Here is an 18713-nt window from a genome sequence, read left to right on the forward strand (position 1 = left end):
ATAGTCCAAGTGTATAATCGGATTTTTTTTTCTGTCCTGATAGAAAGCAGATAAATTTAGGAAGGGAGAGCTAAGAGAATAATTACAGGGTGAAGGTAGTTAAATTTTATTTCGAGTCCCAAAGGCAAAACCTGACATTTTATTGCAAACATCTGGAAGGCTTAAGAGACTGGCATGGTGTTTGTTTAAACACTAATAGAGATTTTTATTCTGTAAAACACAAACAAAGCCCATTTAAAAACACTTGAGACTGTAAATATTTTGCGGTAGTTCAATTCTCAAAGCCTGAGAAAACCGGGGGAATGGGAGGGGGAACGAATCGACAGCATAATAGGGGTATAATTATGAATTAGTTAATATACGCAACAATACCGTTTGTGCAGACCATAAAAATAAATTGCAGGCGTATTTTTTTTTCCCCAGTCACAGTAACTGACCCCGCGCAGCACGTGAACATCACCTCGCTCGTGTTTCCAAGTGGCGACTTGTGCTTGCTTTAAACTTGCCTCTTTCTAGAGAGCCAGCCTCGAAATCCTCGATCCGTTCAAAGATAATAGGCGCTGTGTTAAAGCCCAGCAAATCGCTCGCTCACGTTATCAGACAGCCTGGTTTTAACGTTGTTTTCCATTACTAACTTTTTAAAAAACGAGAAATAACAATAAATCCACGGGCTAGATCTGGGGAAACCTCCGGAAAGGTTTTTCTTGCTGTGGAGAAGGGTTTGAAAGTGGCCCAGCCCCTGCAAACAGCACATCTGGACAGCACTCCCGCCCAGCAGCCGGCTCCCCTTATTTCTCTTTTTTCCCCCCAAATATTTCCATATATAAACAAATATTTTTCAGGCTCGCTCTGCGACAACTGGAAAGCAGAAGTGAATGATTTCTTTATAAACCCCGAGGCCTGGCCCTGCGACCCTTGCTCCTGCCACTTTATTCCAGGGAGCAGTTTCCTGGATTTAATGGGAGCTACCCCTGCGAGTAAGAGTCTGGAATAAAGACCAGGCAAAGGGACGCATTCATCTCTGGCGGCCGGGGGTCGGAGTCGGATCTGAATCCAGATTAAGGCCAGGCCTCGGGTAGACTCGAGGTTTGCGCCGCTCGCCGTGGGGAGAGGGGACCCCGGCCCCGGTGCCGCTGCGGCCGAGGGGAGCCCCGGGGCCGGGTGCGGGCGGCGCGGCCGCGTTTTGCTCTGCCAGATCTATCTCGGTGCAAAGGCTCAGCCGAGTTCCCGTCCCCCGGCTCGGGGTTTTCTCTGAGTGAGCTTTCTCAGCGCAGGGGGCAGCGAAGCCTGCGAGGGGGCAGCTCTCTGTGCCCCCCGCCCCCCCTCATCCCTCCCCTTTCCCCCGGCACGTCCAGTGGGGCCGCAAGGTCGCTGCAGGGGCTGCCCTCTCTCCCCGCTCGCACGGCGGAGCGGCGGTGCCTTTGTGCTTGCCGCTTTCGCAGCGCCCGGCGCGGACGGGCACAGGAAGGGCGAGCAGTCCTAAACCTCCCGGGCCCCGGGATAGGGCCAGGGAGGAGGGAGAGGAGCAGCCGTCGGGGCCGTGAATCCATCCATCCATCCCCGCGGTGCCGGGAGCGGTGTCCGGGACCGCGGGGAGCTGCTCTCCCGCCCCTGGTGAAAGGGTCTGCTCCCTGGGGTTTCACAATTAGGGGCCGTATTGGCTTGGAAAGCGCGCTGTGTCTCTTGTCGGTGCTGCAGAGGCTGTGCTCGGCTGCCAGAGCCGGGCGCGGAGTGCTCGGACACCTCAGCTCGCACAGGAGAGAGCCCCAAGGTAAGAGACCCAAAAGGGGTCGGGGCTGCTTTAAACCGTCCACCCGTAAAACCACACTTGCTGCTCTGGAAAACGTATTTCTGAGTTCTTACATCAGTTCCCAAAATTCGCTTAAATCTCCCTGCCTTCCAGTACGATTTCTTTTCACTAAACCGCTATAAATAATCCACTGTTTTCTTGGGCTCTTTTGCTAAAATCTCCCTCCAGCTTCTTTGAAAGCCTTCCTCGGTGCCTGCATCCCAGACAAGTGTTTCCGAGGCTTTCGGAAAGAGGGAAAAGAATTGTTTTGATGGGGTTTTGGGGGGGGGGGGGGGGGGGAATTTTTTTTTTTTGAGACATTCCTTCGCCTGGGAAAAGACACACAGCTGGGGGACCCGCTGGAAACACGTGTGCCCTCCTCCGAGTCCCCGCTCCCGCTGTCGCCTTCCTCCAAGCCCCTGCCTCGGTCGCTCCTTTCTTGTTGCTACTCCTGCCCGGCACGGCTCCCCGCGAGGCCGGGGAGCGGGCAGTGCAGGGTGGGGAATGCACGACACCCATCCCGTGTGGCAGCGCCGCTGTGCCCGCGGAGAGTGACCTGTCAAGGAGGTGCACTGGAGGGGAGGGGGAGGTGCACCACGGGGAGGGGGATGAGGGCTGCAGGGCGGGTGATGGAGACGTACAAAACCTGCTCCTCGGCCTAGATAACAGGGTTTAGCCGGGATTTCCGAAGAAATGGCTTCTTTCCCTTTTTTAATCTGAAATCCGTTTCCGTGCGTGGGAACCCCGGCGGGCAGTTGTCAGTCGGCGCTTTAGGCCGGGGAGAGCGGGCTGAAGGGCTCCGCCGTACCGCCGACGTGGGCACTATGGATTCTCTCGGAGCAAAAGGAAGTGCCTTTTCCCTTTAGGCTCCCACAAGTGCCCCTTTCACTTGTTTCCAGCCCCATAGGAAAAAAATCGTCTGTGAAAAATCTGCCCTAAACAGCTCTGCACCTCCGGGGAGCAGCTGAGAAGCAACGGACAAAAATAATCCCTTCCTGAAAATTTGTGTGTCTCCTTGCCTGCTTTTCCACCACGCCTCGGTCCAGGCTAATCCCCTCTCGTACTTTATAATTATTTATATTTTATTTTGAACTTGTGTCGAATTAACCCCCCGCGTCTTTCCCCGCTGTATTTTCCGTGTACAGTGTTTCGCTTGACTTCACCTATTTTTCCGGGGTCCCACCAGCTAATGAAAACACACGCTTCTGTCACCTTCTCAAAAGCCGCCCTTGCTGCTTTTCACTGCGAGCCCCCCCGCGCCACGCGTGACCGAGGGGCGTGGGAGCAGCTTCGGGCCCGCCTCAGCCGGGCGGATGTCGGGGCAGAGTGAACAAGAGAGCAGAAATAAAATGCTGAATATTATCCAGGCAAGCAGCCGGGATTTGTACCTAGCGGCTTTGTTTTCGCTGTAGCTAGCGTGACAAAAAGGAGCGGGAAAGGGAAAAAATTATTTTTATCTAGATAAAAATCCCTTCCCAAAGAGAAGGCGCTCCCCACGCCCGGGGGTGTCTGGGTCTCCCTGCCAGCCCACGCCGCCCGCTCAGCCCAGCCGCTCCACGGACACGCATCGTTTTGAAGTGAAATTTCAACCCCCTCGAGACGTTGCTTCTGCTTCTGCCAAACACCGATTCCGCCGGCAAGGGCAAGTAATACATGGTATAAATGAAGTTTTAAAAACACCCCGTCACCCGGCGCCGCTGGGCGGTAAAGCACCTCTCGGGTGCTTTGCGTGGGGATTAGCCAGCAGCAGCGTTTGGGAAGCCTGGGTGCGGCGCAGAGATGTGCGGGAGTTGTTACCTCTCTGTGTTTAGAGTTATGGGTTTCCTACTGGCTCCCCGTTCTTCAAACAGTTAATTCTCCCGGCCGGTGTTCCAGGACTCAGATGGCCAAAATTCCTCTCCCTCAAGCCCGAGTCTCCCTCCTCTCCCCATTGGGTCGCAGCTTTTGGGTCTCTCCCGAGCTCTCCCTCCTATTGGCCGGGGACATTTTTTTTCCCCTTTTTTTTTTTTTTTTTTTTTTTTTTTTTTTTTTCCTGACAGGCGCACGCAGCCTGCCTAACTCTTGGAGAAAAAAAAATCCCAGAAGTTTGGATCAATCAGAGAGAGACAGAAGGAAAGGGGAGAAGAAAAAAAAAAAAAAAAAAAAAAAAAGAAATCCAGCCTGCTGCAGCCCCTCTGAGCAAGTGCTGGGACCTGGGCTGAGCACACCCTCCTGGCTCTGCCTGCGGAGTATCTGCAGCCTCATGTAGTGCCTTCAGGAGACTGAGGGCTGGTTCTTCTGGGGGTGCAGCTGGGGAGGGGTGGGGGGGGGAGAAAGAGGCGAGAGGCTCTGCCTCTGGTCCCCGAGCTGTGCGCTCCCAGCCACTGGTCTCTCCTGTGCCCAGGGGTCTGGGCTGGGGGATAAGATGAGTGAGAGGCGAAGATCGGCGGTGGCCCTCAGCTCCCGAGCGCACGCTTTCTCGGTAGAAGCCTTGATCGGGACAAATAAAAAGAGGAAACTGCGAGACTGGGAGGACAAGGGGCTGGATTTGTCCATGGAAAGCCTCAGCCCCAATGGCCAGCTGGGGGACAATGAAGACCCGACTCAGTGCCTGGACCTCAACCCTGGTTAGTGCGACTCCTTTCTCTTCGCAACCCCCCCTCCTGCCCCGCTCCCTCCCAGCTTCTCTCCCTGAGTCCTGTCGGGAGCTGCCCGCCGGGCAGCGCGTCCCGGAAAACATCCGAGACTGGGAGTACAGAAAAAAAGCGGGAATTTTGGGGAGATTATTTTTTCTTTCTTTTTTTTTTTTTTTTCCTGTTGTTGTTTTTTGTGGGTTTTTTAATTGTTTGGTTGGTTTTTTCCTTTCAGTTTACGGGAACTTTCTCTCACTCGCTGTGTCTCTTTCCCCCCCACATAGCTCCATGATCTCCCGCGAGGGACGGCGTGTCCCCTCTGCTTCCTTTTTAACCCTCTCTCCTTCCACTCCCTCCGTGCCTGCCGATCGCGATAGTCCTTCCCGGGTGTCTCGGGACAGGCGTTTCGTTTTGCTCCAGTTTCCCGAGCCCCGAGTTGGAGTTGCCGGGTGGCTCGGGGGCAAAGGAGTGGGGTGCGAGATGCACCCCTCTCCTCTTTTCCGAGTCACCCCCGCGTACTCCCCTCGGAAACAGTGACGCCCTAAGCAGAGGCGTCAGTGTAGGAGGAGGATGTGGGCATCCAGGATCAGCGCTGCTCTGGGGAGGGGGTCGCCAGCTCTTCGGAGCGATGGAGACCCGCTGTGTGCTGCCCGCAGCTCGGGATCCTTCCCCCGGGACCGGACCCGCTGGGTTCCGGCCGGCGCGGCCTCGCTCCGCTCCCGGCACGGAGCGCACAAGCCGCGGCGGAAGCGCGGGGGACACGGAGGGCTCCCTTCCCTCTCCGAAGGGAAAACACTCCCGGCAGGGAAAAGGAGCTCAGCGGGTAAGGGGCACTGCGAGGAGTCCAGCCCCGCTCCTGAGCCTGGCTCCTCCCGGGAGCCGCGTATGGAGCAGCGCCGGGCCCGCGGCCCCAAGGCCGGCGAGACGGGGTTAGGGGACAGGGAGCACAACACTTCCCTCCTGGTGTCCTGGTGTACTTCGGGCTTTAAATTCTCGGGTTTTGTTTTTATTTAAAAGGAATCCGCTAGCTCGCAGCTCTCATTTGGCTCAAGCCAAACCCTCGGTCTCCCGAGTTCTCCCTCTCTCTCCGGCCGCTCCTCTCCGGCCTAAAGCGAGGGCTCCGCAAACGCAGCCGCGCATCCGCGGCGATCCCGGGGGTGAAATCGCGCCGGGCCTCGCTCCCCGAGCTGTCCCCGCGCCCTTCTCGCCATCCCCGCGCCCCGTTCCCCAGGGCCTTAACAAGGGACGGAGGGAGAGGCCCCGCTCTCACAGTCGTCGTGTGGGGAAAAAGAGAATTTTAGGTGATTTCTCTTTGCTTTTAGTGCTCAGATGGGGCAAAAAGGTCAAACGATTTCTTTGCGCAGCCCTAAGAAAAAGGGTAGAAATATCCTCGTCTCCTGCCAAGTCCATTCGCTGCATTTGGAGCACCTTTTAAATTTCGTTTTTATTTATTTTGCGTGACGTTCCCTGAGCTATCAATTAGCATAAGCTGCCCAAAACTAAGAGTAAAAACCCCAAACCAACAAAACAAAAACAAAAGGAGGCGAAAAAAAAGGAGAAGAATTTTAGATCGAGGTATCAAAAATATTTGCTGTAAAAAATAATATTTAAAGTGTTTTTGAAGGGAGCTAAAGACCATGAAGACCTCGCCCCCCTACGTCCTCAAGGAACCGCATTTCTATTTGCTTTTAACAGCAGCAGCCTTTCTCGGTGCGGGTCCTAAGGAGAAGTAGGTAATATTTGCTGCCAGGGTCGTCTCTCTCAACGGAGGGACGGGCATAAAGGAGAGGGGACAGCAGCGATCAACCAGTCAAAAAATAGGCTACGGCTTCAGAGGCTTCCCCGTTCAAAGGAATAATTACATGACCATAGACAAAAAACCGCTTTCTAATAACAGAGAGTATCTGTGCATCAGTCTTCTTTTTTTTTCTTCCCCCCCCCCCTTTTTTAACTGTTTTTCTTTTTTTTAGAACAGTTTTTCACATTTTTTTAGCCGCAGTGGGTTATGTTTTTATACAGTCTGAAAGTTTAATTTGCTTATTTCTCAGTTAATTCGAATTGGAAAATTGGAAAACTCTCCATGCGCCAGATTGGAGAGCGGGAGAGAATGGCTGCTAGTGCCTGAAACCTCAGAAAGTAAACGTGATGTTTTTCATAAAGCAAAGGAAATCAAGAACAGTTTGAGAAATCATTTTTAGGAGGTTGATAGACTTTAAATAAAGTCCGCGACTGTAATTTGCACAGTCACTTCATTAAACCTAATTCCTCGGCGGTGTACTTTTGCTGCTGGGTGAAAATTGATTAGCGGCTCTATAATGACCACCGAATTCCATCTTTACAAGACCTAATTAAGAACAAACTTTACACCTAACGTGTTTTAAACTTGCCAAATCTCCAGCGATATAGAAAAAAGAATTGGAAAAGGGAATTTTTATAGCGTCCCAAAGGTTCAACACTCAAAGCCGCTGCCCCCGAGCAGCGACGGGCTGTTCCCTCTGCTGCGGTACTGTTGGGACGGGGGTGCTTGCGGGGAGGCCGCAAGTCGTACAGTACGCGCTAGGAAATTATGTCCTGATTTTCGTGGGATAACCTACATCGGTCTAACCCCATTTATCGATCTTTTCGCCTAAATTGCCTCCATTTCAGCGCGGGAGGGTCTGAAAACTATTTAGTGCGGGGAGTTAAACGCGGCCACAAACAGAGTAAGGATTTGCTCTCCTTTTCCCAGATATTTTGCGTGCAAAAGGCGAGTATGAGGATTTCTCTCCCAAGCGCGGGACACGTCCTGCGGCAGGGGTGAGGGGGGAGGCGGCGGAGCGGCCCCGCTTCAGCCCCCGCGTCGGTGCGGATCTGTGCTGGATGCGCACAAGCCGCAGTGCCTGGGAGGCAGCGCTGCTTGTTTCCCCGTTTGGCGGAATCCCTGACTCCTGACGTGCCATCTTACAGCCGTGCCCAAACTCTTCGGTGACGATATTGGCGAGACCGAGTCTCCCGAGAGACCTGCCCTCCCTCCGGGGCCGCATCCTCCCGGGAGAAGCGAGGTGGCAAGCTGGGAGGTGACGGGCCGGGCTGTGGCGTGGGCAAAGGGGAGGAAAGCAAGCGGATAAATCCCCCAGGTTTGTAAGGAACATCTCCCGAGCATCCGAGTTATTTATGTCTCAGCCACGAATTTTGTCGCCAGAGTTAATGTGCTTTTTTTACGAGACTCATTTAAAAGGGGGATAAACCTGGATTTTAATCATGTGCGGGTTCAACCACAAGTTGTGAAAAGGAATCCAGGATTACAGCGGCTCTCACCTTCTCTTTCCCACCCCGTGCACTCGGGAGCGCCGGGCCGGGGCAGGCAGAGCTCGCCCGGGGTCTCCAGGAAGCCTCTCCCGCTGCTGCGCCGCCGCCCACGGCCGCGCTCCCGCATCCTCCTCCGGCACTCGGCTCTCGCCACCGACAGGCCAAAGGAGGAGGAGGAGGAGGAGGAGGAGGAGGAGGGTGGCGGGACGCCCCACCGTCCCCTTGGCAGGTTCGGTTTCAGAGGGCAGCAAAACAATGGGCTCGGATGTCTTCTGGGTATTTATAGATTTAACCTGAGCAGCGGAAAGGTCACGGGGGCCCCAGGCGTTGCCTCCCTTGATGAATATATTGTTTACTGTCCTTTACGGCCGTGGCATTCGTCGGCCACCCCAAGGGCGCAGGGACAGACCGAGGCAGAGCCGAGCGCGCTTCTTTCCTTGCCGAAAGTTTAAGACTTTTAAAAATTTTTTGGAGTGTGGGTGGGAACGTGTTTCCGTGGACGCGTTTGCCTTCACAAGAATACGGCTTGCTCCTTCAGGCGGTCAGGGTCTCTTCACGGCGAGACGAGCACAAGCGCTTCAGAGGCAGAACAAAAGGCGGCTAGATAGACTTTTTCGGCTTTGGGACCGTCCTTTTTCTCGCGTGGAAATACGCAAGCCATTTTGTAAACGAATTTTTTCTGCTAGTGCAGTCTTTGTAGCACACGTCCATCCCACCGGTATTTTTGGTTGCATATATTAAAAGGGCACCTACCGGTTAAAAAGCCCAAAACCACCCGAAAACAAACAAACAACCCCCAAACAACAAATTAAACAAAAGAAAGCAAGGCATTTTTGAGAGTTTAGTTACTCGTTCCTTGTGTTTATCTGAATCTACACTGGCGAACTACTGCGAGCCTCTGCAAAGAGAGAAAACACAAGGCACACATTTTAAGACCCACAATGTGTTTATTACATGTGCTTATCCGTAAGATTAAGATCCGAGAGTTTGACAAAGCCTTCAGTGGCTGACAAGAGTAAATCCTTCAGCTCTTTTAGCGCGGCGTGTTGCTCTCCTGTGTCTCCCGGGAGGTTGCATCGATGTCCATCCCAATCCCGCTCCGCCGCGGGGTTCCTGCTCCTCCTTACCCACGGGCAAACCCTCTTCGCCGGCGAGGGTGCGGGAGCCACACAGCCCGCCCACCCTCCGGAGAGGTAAAGAGATTTTAAGAGCAGGACAAAATGCCATTGACCCTTCTACTTCCTTTATTTTATTTTATTTTTTAATACCCTTGCTTCTGAATGCTTATATTGATGAAGTCCGTTCCTCGATCAGTGGCTGTTAAACCCGTGAAGAGGGAGTGACTTTGTTCGGTTTCTCACTTCAGCTTTTGTTTGAGTGCTCGGTGGATGGGGCTAGGATTTCAAGAGCTAGCAGAGCAATTTTTCTCGTCTCTTTCCCTAGGTAGAGCATATTGGCATACATAGTCCTTTGCATGTTCCTTGAAGCTCGTGGACGAGCAATGCTCTGTGGCAACGAGATGTAAGACAAGAGAGTGTCAGCTTTGCCTTGCCGTGGGATGGGTGTTATTGATGAGAAGTCTTTCTAACGAATTTGTGTGTGACTGGGATTGGATGAATTCATTCCACCTGTTGGATCATCAGTTTGCCTCTTTAAGACGGATACGGAGCTCAGTTCCGTTGCTCCCTTGTGTACACGATGGAAGGAAATGCAAAAATCTGCCCCTCCTAATACCTCTATTCCCCCATACCCCAGCAGCAGAGCTAATACTCTCATCTTTCCCGAGGAGACAATTGCAGGAGGCAGATGGAGTTGTCCAGACGAGAGCCAGGAGAGCCGAGTCCTGTGGGGGCTCGGGAAAGGGTTGTCTTAGTCAAGTTCATACACCTCTGACCTTGGAGCCTGAGGAAACAGAGAGTGAGAAGGATTTGTTCCTGTGGTAATATGTGCCTTACTGAACTGGGGAACTCCTGCTGCTGGGTTTGTGAACCTCCTCCTGCAGAGAGGCGAATTACTCACACTGTATTAAGAGGGCAGGTAATAATAGAGGCAAACCTTAAAGAACAGCAGAGCGTTGGGAAAAGGGTGGTGTGTCAAGCAATTTCTTCCTTTCTTTTATATGTATTTTAAAGCTGCAGCATTTTTTACACAGGTTTATCCCATCTGCTGGTAAGGGGAAAGCTGCTGTTTCAAAAGATGTTTCTTGTCTTCGACAAGAACTTTGGGAGAATCCAAAAAGCTTCTGTTACAAGCAAAAGTCAAATAGTTCCTTACGAACCATCAATCACTTCTCCCTCCTCCCATTTGGGACCGAGCACTTATATCAAATATCAGCCCAGTTAGCCTCTCCTCAGGCAGAAGTGTCCTGCTTTATCTGTGTCTGTCTTTAACGAAAACTGATGCTTTTCTCAGATGGAAAAGCTGAAAGATGCCTTCCAAGAGCACTGCATTCAGGAAAGAGCATTTACATTGTTTTACAGCACAGTCGGTGCCATTTGAGTCACTTCTATTCACGCAGATAGCTGTTCCTTTTGTAATCCGTTGGATTCTTGAATGAATCTTTACTTGCAGTCTTAGGTCTTCAAAGACCAACATTTCTTTTTTTTTTCAGAGTTTCTTTTTTCTGCCTTCTGATCTAGATTAATAAGGTTAAAATAGTTTAAATAATGCACTAAAACCAGTCTGAGAGAACTGAAAAAATTCCTGAATGTATTGAGATGCAATCAGATGGCATTTACATTGTCCTTTTTTGTAAAATTAGTAAAATCCCTTCAGGTGTGATTTAAATGACCCCAAGTGTCCCTATTGAGATCTGTAGTTTACCCTGGTGATGCAAAATCAAATTCAGTGAAAGAAACTTTAATTTTCTAAACTTGACAATGTTTCAGAGATTGAAAGAGTTTCCCAGAGAGGCTGAGTGTGCTAATGCCCGTTGATGGAGTTTCAGGATTTTGTGCTAATTCTTAGCTCTCTGATATCATCTTAAACAGTGCAATTAGTTGGCAGTAATGCGATGGGACCTTCTGTTTGAATCCTGGCAGAAAAGGCATTGTGGGTATACAGACATGTGGGCAGTGCCTGTCAGCCCGGGAGCTGAGTGGCTCCTTTGGGAAGAGCAGCCATGGGCACCTGGGTGCAGGGAAAATGCAGGCAAGTGGGATCTTCCCAGTTCTCCAGTTCCTAATCCTGTCCAGAGCAGCTCTGCATAGCAGGACATTGAAAGATTTTGCTTCTGTAGCTTTTTAGGCGAACTACAGTTTCCTCAGATAGATGGTACTGTGCAGCAATGCTGAGCCCTTTTTTTCAGTGGGAAAAAACCCCAAAGGTGTAGCTTTCTGCTGCTTATTTCCAGTATTGTTGAAAATAAGGTATGATTGCAACTTTTACACCTGCGAAACATCTGCTGTCTCAAAATACAACCCCCTTGCATTTCCTGTGTTAAAAGCTGTAGTATGCTCTGGTGAGGAGTGCTAGGGAGAGATAACATCGTGTGGTATGGCAAAATTAAATTGAAATATCTTTGAAAGTACATTGAGAATTTTTGAAACTGAGAAGAAATGTGTGCCAATTGAAATTCTTGTAGCAATTTGCATCCTGGGGGCATCTTTTAATTGCATATTCTTCAGGGTCAGAAAACAATGAATCAGTAAATCAATCCCAGAAGTGATAAAAGCACTTGTTACAGTAATATTTACAGTAATATTTCCATATACCATTTGCTTAATTGAGCCATTGATCTTAGAGTGTTGTGCAGATGGTGAGAGGATAGTCTGAGTCAGACCCCTGTGGCAGTGGGCTCTCCACTGTTGGCTGTGTGTTTGCAAGTGCAGCTGTCAGAGGGGAGGGTTCACCTAGTGAGTGGCTTGGGCCGGCACACGCTCATTCACAGCAACGGAGGAAGTCTGAGGAGGATTTTCATTTTGGGACTCAGCACAAAAAAAAAGTGAAGATGGTGAGGATTCACTTACATTTAGTTTAGTAAAAGCTTTTAAAAAATTTATTTAATGGAGAATCAGGAAAACTTAGGGTTTGGCCAGTCTTTAAGTATTTGTTTTTTGTATCATCAGACTACCTAATGTTTTTAAGTTATGCAACCATTTTAGAAATAGATCCCAAGCCTCCTTGTTTTGATTAATTAAAACGTAGTTTTAAAATAGATCACAGAATGAATTAGCAAATAAAGAATAAGGCATTTTTATTTATATAATACTCAAACCAAGCATTTGGACACTCAAAACTGCTTCCCATTTTTTCTTTTTCTAGAAGCCACAGGTCTTTGGCAAATTCTGCAGGATTTAATGAAATTTTCATTTCTTCTAAGCTGGATTTTCTTGGTTAATGATATATATACAATTAAAAAAGGAGTTCAGTTGCATGATAGAACTCAGTGCCTGTCATAGTGGATGGCTTCACTTGACTGCCACTGCACCTGTTTATTCTTCTCAAGGCTTTTGCTTTTTTGGGAAAGAAATCTTCCAGTATTGTTAAATGGACATTTCCAACTATGTCTACATGTGTAGCTCTTGGAAAGGAGCTTGGGAAGAAATTATTGCAAACCACCTTTGAAAGAATCAATTTAGAGTTTCTAAAGAGTACTTAACCAACTGGTTAAAAGCTGACCCAAATCATATTAATAATCAGCACATTTATATGAAGGCAGCCACAGCAAAAATTGTTTTAAAATCAGTGGGCCAGGGCACACAGAAGAGTTATGAATGACTTACAGTTCTTTGACTTCACTCAGGGGCTGGATGCACTCTTGGCTAACACTGACATCTTTCCATGACCAATGAATTAACAAACCCAAGCTTCAGCTTTTAGGAGCTTCAGGAAGTAGAGAACTCCCTGATCAGAAATCTCCCCCAAAACCAAGGAGAAAATTTAAGACATTGAAGTGCCTTTACTTTTAGTAAGAGTGAAGAACTGTGCATCATAGACTTCTTAAGAAGCTTCTCTAGTAATAGCAATATCCCTAAGTAAGATATCAGAAGTGCTTCTTTCTCATGATACCAGCATCAGTGTGGATGGCTGTGCAGAGAAAATACGAGAGCATGTTGTAACATTTAGAAATGCATGCTGCATATGATGTGTAGCTTAGGGAGGCTTTAAAAATAGATTCTTCTTGGTTTACTCCTGAAATGCCTGTAGATCAGTTCTGTAAGGCTGAGTTTAGTGAGGAAGAAGGAAGCTTGGGACTAGATGGGGATTCACAGATAGATTTTTTTATTTTTCACCTAATCGCCACACTGGATTTTCCTCAATCCTGCTCTAAGAATTCTATTGAAAGGTCAATTATTAAATGTTCATAGGTGCTATTGTAAACGTATTTAATGACTTTTACAAGAATTACTTTCTTTGTTGAAGAAATTATCCTGGTTCTGCCCTGTCAGCACCCTCTTTCAGCTTTGCACTTTGCACAGAAAAAATGCAAATGAATTTTAATTGTGCTTTAGGCAGCCTGTCTCACCAGGGTGAAAAAACAGTGGAAGCAGACCTTATACCCTCTCAGACTTAATGGAAACATTCCCACTTGCTTTTTAAAAAGCAAACTTCAGCCTTCAGGTTGTGCTGGACTCTGCTGCTGCCTTAACTTGTAATTAAATGGCACTCAGGAATTGGGACTGGCAATACTAAATCTTTAGTTGATGCATCCTAGTGTGAAGGCTGTGTGGAAGCTCTGCTAAAGGAGGACCTGATTGTTTGACATGCCAAGTATCTGCACTTCAAAGGATTATATGGTGCTGATTTTCAAGGGTGCAACTTCTGTGACCTTATTTTCAGTGGTGTTAGGAATGTGTAATTGCCATGGAGATCTTAACCTCTCCCTTGATTTTTGCTCTGAGACACCCTAAACAGGAGGTGATAGGAGAAAGTAGGCTACTCCTCAGTGCAACAGCTGGGATTCAAATAATTTGGGGGGATTCCTTTTTCTTCTTCTTCAATACCATGTCAGTCTGTAGGAGTTTAATAGTCATGACAGTGAGGTTAATACCTCGGTGATCATTTTATGCTATAGCTTGATCATGTTCGCTCTTCAGATTTAGTGCAAATGCTTGATAGCATGAAAACAATCAGGTTGGATCTGCAGCAGGTTTCTGGATTGTGCCTATCTTTGTAATTTCTAAGTGCTCCTGGCATTTAGTTGTGTAATACAAGAATACAGTGCTCCATACAAGGCAACAAGGCTGTTATTTTTACACTGAAGAGTTATTTTTTTGCTTCATAAAGCTTAATCTTTTTATGCCAGAAGATTGTAGCAAGCTATGAAAATACAGAATTCAGTCCATGGCTGTGGGTGCTTAATGGTTTTTATTTTGCTCTGGAATTTAAAAGATAAATAGAAGATTTATTATCGTAGGATTTAGGGGTTTCCTGTGCCAAGCTCTTTGGAGCAAATAAAAAAAAAAAGTTTTCATTTACCATCAAACAAGCCTAGCAAAGTCTCTATGCGCCTAGTGGCAAGGCAGTCACATTATTCACTCCAGGGCTTGGAGTGTTACCACATAAACTGCAACATCACTGTGCTGTTACGCAGGTCCTGCGACGCTGACGGAGCGGCAGAAAGCCCACACTGCCTCATTAGAGACTCCCTGGATTATTCTGTACAGTGCAATTCTGTTTGCTCCATCACTCAGGAAATTGTGCCTGAGCTGGGGAAAGGGAGGGCAGCTGTGCAAGTGCCTAGCAGTGTGCTGTTACAGAAATGCACAATAATTAATAGCTTTTGTGAAAATATAGCCGTAAAATGCAACTTCAGGACAAAAATAAAAAAAAACCACCTCAGTCTGCTTCTCAGAATGAAAGATTCAATAGTGAATTGGCTGGTTATTAAGAGCATTTGCTCAAGTTACATTAAGGTGCTGAGCATCATTCATCCAGGGTAATGCTGGAATAATTGAATTAGAAAAAAATGTAAAGAGGTTGGATTGAGTACATACAGGGCACAAAAGAAAGTAATCCAGTATGGTCACAGACTTCCATAGAAAAGTGGTTCAGCCCCAAAGGAGGATGGAAAATGTCTGGGACATTTTTTGTCTCTGTTCTGTTGCAGTGCCAGATGCCCTGCTCCTGGTTGTGCTCTCAGACACCTGGAGCACTGGAATGTCCACGGGCTTCTGTAGGTGCTGACTTGTCCTTGGGCTGAGAAACGACAGAAAAACAGCAAATCAAGAATAATAGTGCTGGAGCTTGGCTGGATGAGGGCTGCATGTCCTGAATCCTTCTGAGGGGCTCACTTGGCTGGGACAAGGGAATGAAGAGAGTCACCATTGTGTCCATGTTGAGTCATGGGTGTACATTATCCTCCTGGGAATGAAATGATGCTGAAATCAGGAAGAGATGAGTTAACAGTGGCAAAGGAGTAGAAAACCAGAAAACTGATAGAAAACAGAGAGGGATCACTGTTGGGAAGGAAGAGGAGCATGAGGTGGGAAAGGGAGAGGTTCAGGGCTTCATTTCCTACCCACCAGCTGCTCTCAGCATGAGGAGAAATTAGAAACTATTTTCAGGCTTTCTCCCTGCATCTGGGTACCTTCCTGTGTTGTTTTTATTTTTTTTCCCCAGAATAATGAATAGCATGGTTCCTATAGATGAAATATACTATTCATAATGGTTTCTGAAGACAACTTAGGACATTATGTGAGTAAATGTAATAATTTGGTGTACTTCAGATATGTAAGAGAGAGGAAAGGGAATATGTCTCAGTTAGGTAGAAGCTGTCATGAAAAAGACCAGGGTTTCTTCCCATGGTCTTTGTTCCTCCATGATTTAATGCAAAACATTAGGAATTTCAGGAAAAAATTAAAAAGACTCTCCTAGAGGAAATAATTTCTCTTATAGTCAGCTTCACAGGAGTTTTAAAAATAATATTTAAAATCCTGTTTGCAACTTTTGCTACTTTATTGAGGTCTTTGTCCTTTTTATAATCAGTAGACATTATACATGGGGTTCAGCCTATTTTATTGTGCAGTTGCATTGGCTGAACATTATGGATTTCCATTGAATATAAACATAATATATTTCAGTGCTTGATAGTATTAATATTTAAATTATCAACATACAGAAGTTTTTTATGTGTCAGAGAGAATATGTTAAACATTATCACAGTGAGTGTAGTTATTTATTCCATAGGTATACCTAGAGGCAATTTCTAATTGCTAATTAAATTACACATAGCACATTTCTGATTGTTAGGGTCATAATTAAACTAAATTTATAATAATCAAGTACTTCAGATAATTTAGTCTTCCCCCTCTACACCAAATTTGTACTTGTTATATTGTTTATTTTGTGTGTTTTTCCTGGAGGCATGGCTGGAAAGAGGAGGGACCAGCTTTTCTGCACAGCAACAGAAGTTTTTTGAAATGCCATTCTGGCTAGGACCCCCGAACTTAAATGAAGAATTATGTATAGTAGCAAAGGTTTCTTGTTGCAATTATTTGCAGTTGAATGAGAATATGTGTTTGTGAACTGACCCTCAATCATTTGATTTGTGAATATTCAAAGAATTACTGAGTATTCATGAGGATGCTTGACAGTCATGAATTAAAATATAAATAATTACATCTCAGACAGTTGCTATTTGCTGTACCATTTACAATGATGTTTGCTGTGCAGACAAATGGGAAGAAAAAACTTATTATTATGGTCATCTAATGAACTGTTTAATATTTGTTCTGCATTTTTTCCCTGAAAAATAAGCATTTCCTTTTCAGTTTTCTCTCCGCCCATTTCTGCTTCCTTTTTTTCTTTATTCCACATTCATAGTTGTATTATTTTTGACCTGCCTGAGTCGTGACTTTTCTCCCGTGAGTGAAGGTGTGTGCCCAGCTCTGTTCCCAAAGCAGGAGGTGATTCACGGGTGGCACTTGGCTCACTGCACGTACCTTGACTGGTGACTCCTGGGGACAGCCCAGTGCTGCCCTTTGCTCACATTTAACAGCACAGCAGAGCATCAATTCACATCCAGGGGCTCGGGACACTGCAGCTGTACAAAGAGCAACATTTTGAAGCTGTTGCTGGTCAGTCACCCTGCATGAGTGGTACATCATTCACACCAACTCTTCACACTGTGGTTGGCTGAGGTTTTTTCCCCTGCACACACTAAGACGTGATCTTCAATGCATGTGCCAGAATTGCCCCTTTAGCAAAGCAGGCCAAATGCTCCTAACTCTTCCCTGATATCTCTGTCATAAGGGGACTTCAACCAGGATTTGTCATTATTTTACTTGTGGTCTGAGTTTGATATAATTTAATTATAAATTCAAAAGAACAGTCATTGATATTTGAGAAGGAAATCAAATCTCAGTACAGGGTAAACCCTAAATGAAGAATGAAGAAATAATAAAAGTAGAATTCTGTGAAATAGAACAGAGGTCATGAGGTTTTTTGTTTTTTTTTTTTCAATGCACAATGAATTACAGTCGAGATACCCATTTATAAAGGCACATTTTGTGGGAAAAAAACCCAGAAATTCCTGAACTATGTTTCCTCTTTGTCTAAGATACTGTGAAAAAGCCCCTTTACTCTTAAATATCTTAACAACAAACAGGGGAATAGAAGCAGTAATTTCTCCTTCATGAGGGCGGAGGAATCTGAAGCTTGAGGCTTAGCTTGCAGAGTTTGTGGAGCAATTAAACATATCAGGATTCCCAGTTCAAATTGTTGGCTCAAAATGCATCCTGATTTAATAAGGAAAGAATAGGAATAAGACAGTGATTGAGTTCCTTGAAAAAGGGATTTGCCAAACTGGAGATCTAACATTTTCCTTTTCTTCAATTACATTTTGACTACCCTGAGACAGATAAAAAAGGTTGTTTTTTTTTTTTTTTAATGAGGACATGACTTTAAAAAGTTATTATAAAATATTTGTTTGTTTTTCTTCAGAAGAGTCTTTAGATGCGTATTTGGGGCCAAATTCAACAAGCAACTGAGAACTCTAGCCCATCCATTTTCTGCATTTAAACAAAAACATAACAGTCACAATGACTTATACTTAAATATTTCCTGGTTTTGGTGAATGTAGCTCTCCCACTTTTTTTTGTTTTTGTTTTAGGATTTTTTCAAGAACTGAGGATTTTTTTTTCAGTGAAGACATCCCTGCTACTCTTACCAACACAGAAAAAGTGACTGTTTAATACTGGACAGAGTTTGAATCCCATTTTACTTGCTATATACTTTCTCCACATCATGTGCATGTATAAGTCTCTCCCTGTCTAGATAGATCTATAATATGTACATATGTATATTATATTATATTATATATAATTTAAAGTATTGTTTTATATATATATATTTCATATCTTACTAGTATTTTTGGTACGGTTTTTGTATAAGAATGTAGAGTAATCTTTTTTCTAGGGACATTAAAACACTGTATTTAAACATTTAACATATCTTAGGTATTTTAGAAATATGATTCTTTTCCATTCCCATTTTGCACTTACTTTTTTTTATGGCAACAAGTGCTAGATACTAGTGTTACATTTGATGGCTAAAAAGAAGAGAATTTGCAAGAGAGGTTTAATGTATTTGGTAATGAAAACGACTTTCATTTTACAATGGAATTTTCAAACATGTTTTTGTATAGAGCAGGCAGCAAAAAAAGGCCTTGCTTTTTAATGGGAGAAGGATTGTTTTGTGTATAGATTTGTCCAATTAAGTTGGCAGCAAGTAGGTGATGTTCAGGATGTGAAGGTAGAACTGCCTACTGTCTTGGGCGAGAATCACTTAACAAGAGCACTCCCCTTTTTCCAGCGGATATATTTGTGGCAGCACGGGTTTTCCTCCAGGCAAAAGTGGATGTGAAATCTTCTTTTAAGGGGCAATTCAAAAAATTCGCAGTGTTAAACAGAAGTGCAGAAATCTCTCTTAATGAAAGACAGACTGCAAGTGTTTGCCTAAGATTATCACTCTGCTAAATTGAAGCAGTGAAGCCGAAGTTCCTGCATCATTTACATCCCATGAGCAAGGCAAGAGCAAAAGCTGGAGGGAAAATATTTGATAATGTGCAAGCAAACAGCTGT

General features: G+C 46.0%; 1 protein-coding gene across 1 annotated transcript in view; it reads left to right on the plus strand.

The window, feature by feature from the left end:
- The first annotated feature begins 4122 nt into the window (after positions 1-4122).
- TBX15 (T-box transcription factor 15) overlaps positions 4123-18713 on the plus strand; it is an 89581-nt gene continuing 74990 nt past the window's right edge. The window contains exon 1 of the mRNA XM_036406789.2: positions 4123-4395. Coding sequence (XP_036262682.1) covers positions 4194-4395 — 202 coding nt within the window. The 5' untranslated portion in view covers positions 4123-4193. The remainder of the gene's footprint in view (positions 4396-18713) is intronic.

The sequence above is a fragment of the Molothrus ater genome, chromosome 2 (genome assembly GCF_012460135.2).
Source record: "Molothrus ater isolate BHLD 08-10-18 breed brown headed cowbird chromosome 2, BPBGC_Mater_1.1, whole genome shotgun sequence".
Classification (NCBI taxonomy): Eukaryota; Metazoa; Chordata; class Aves; order Passeriformes; family Icteridae; genus Molothrus; species Molothrus ater.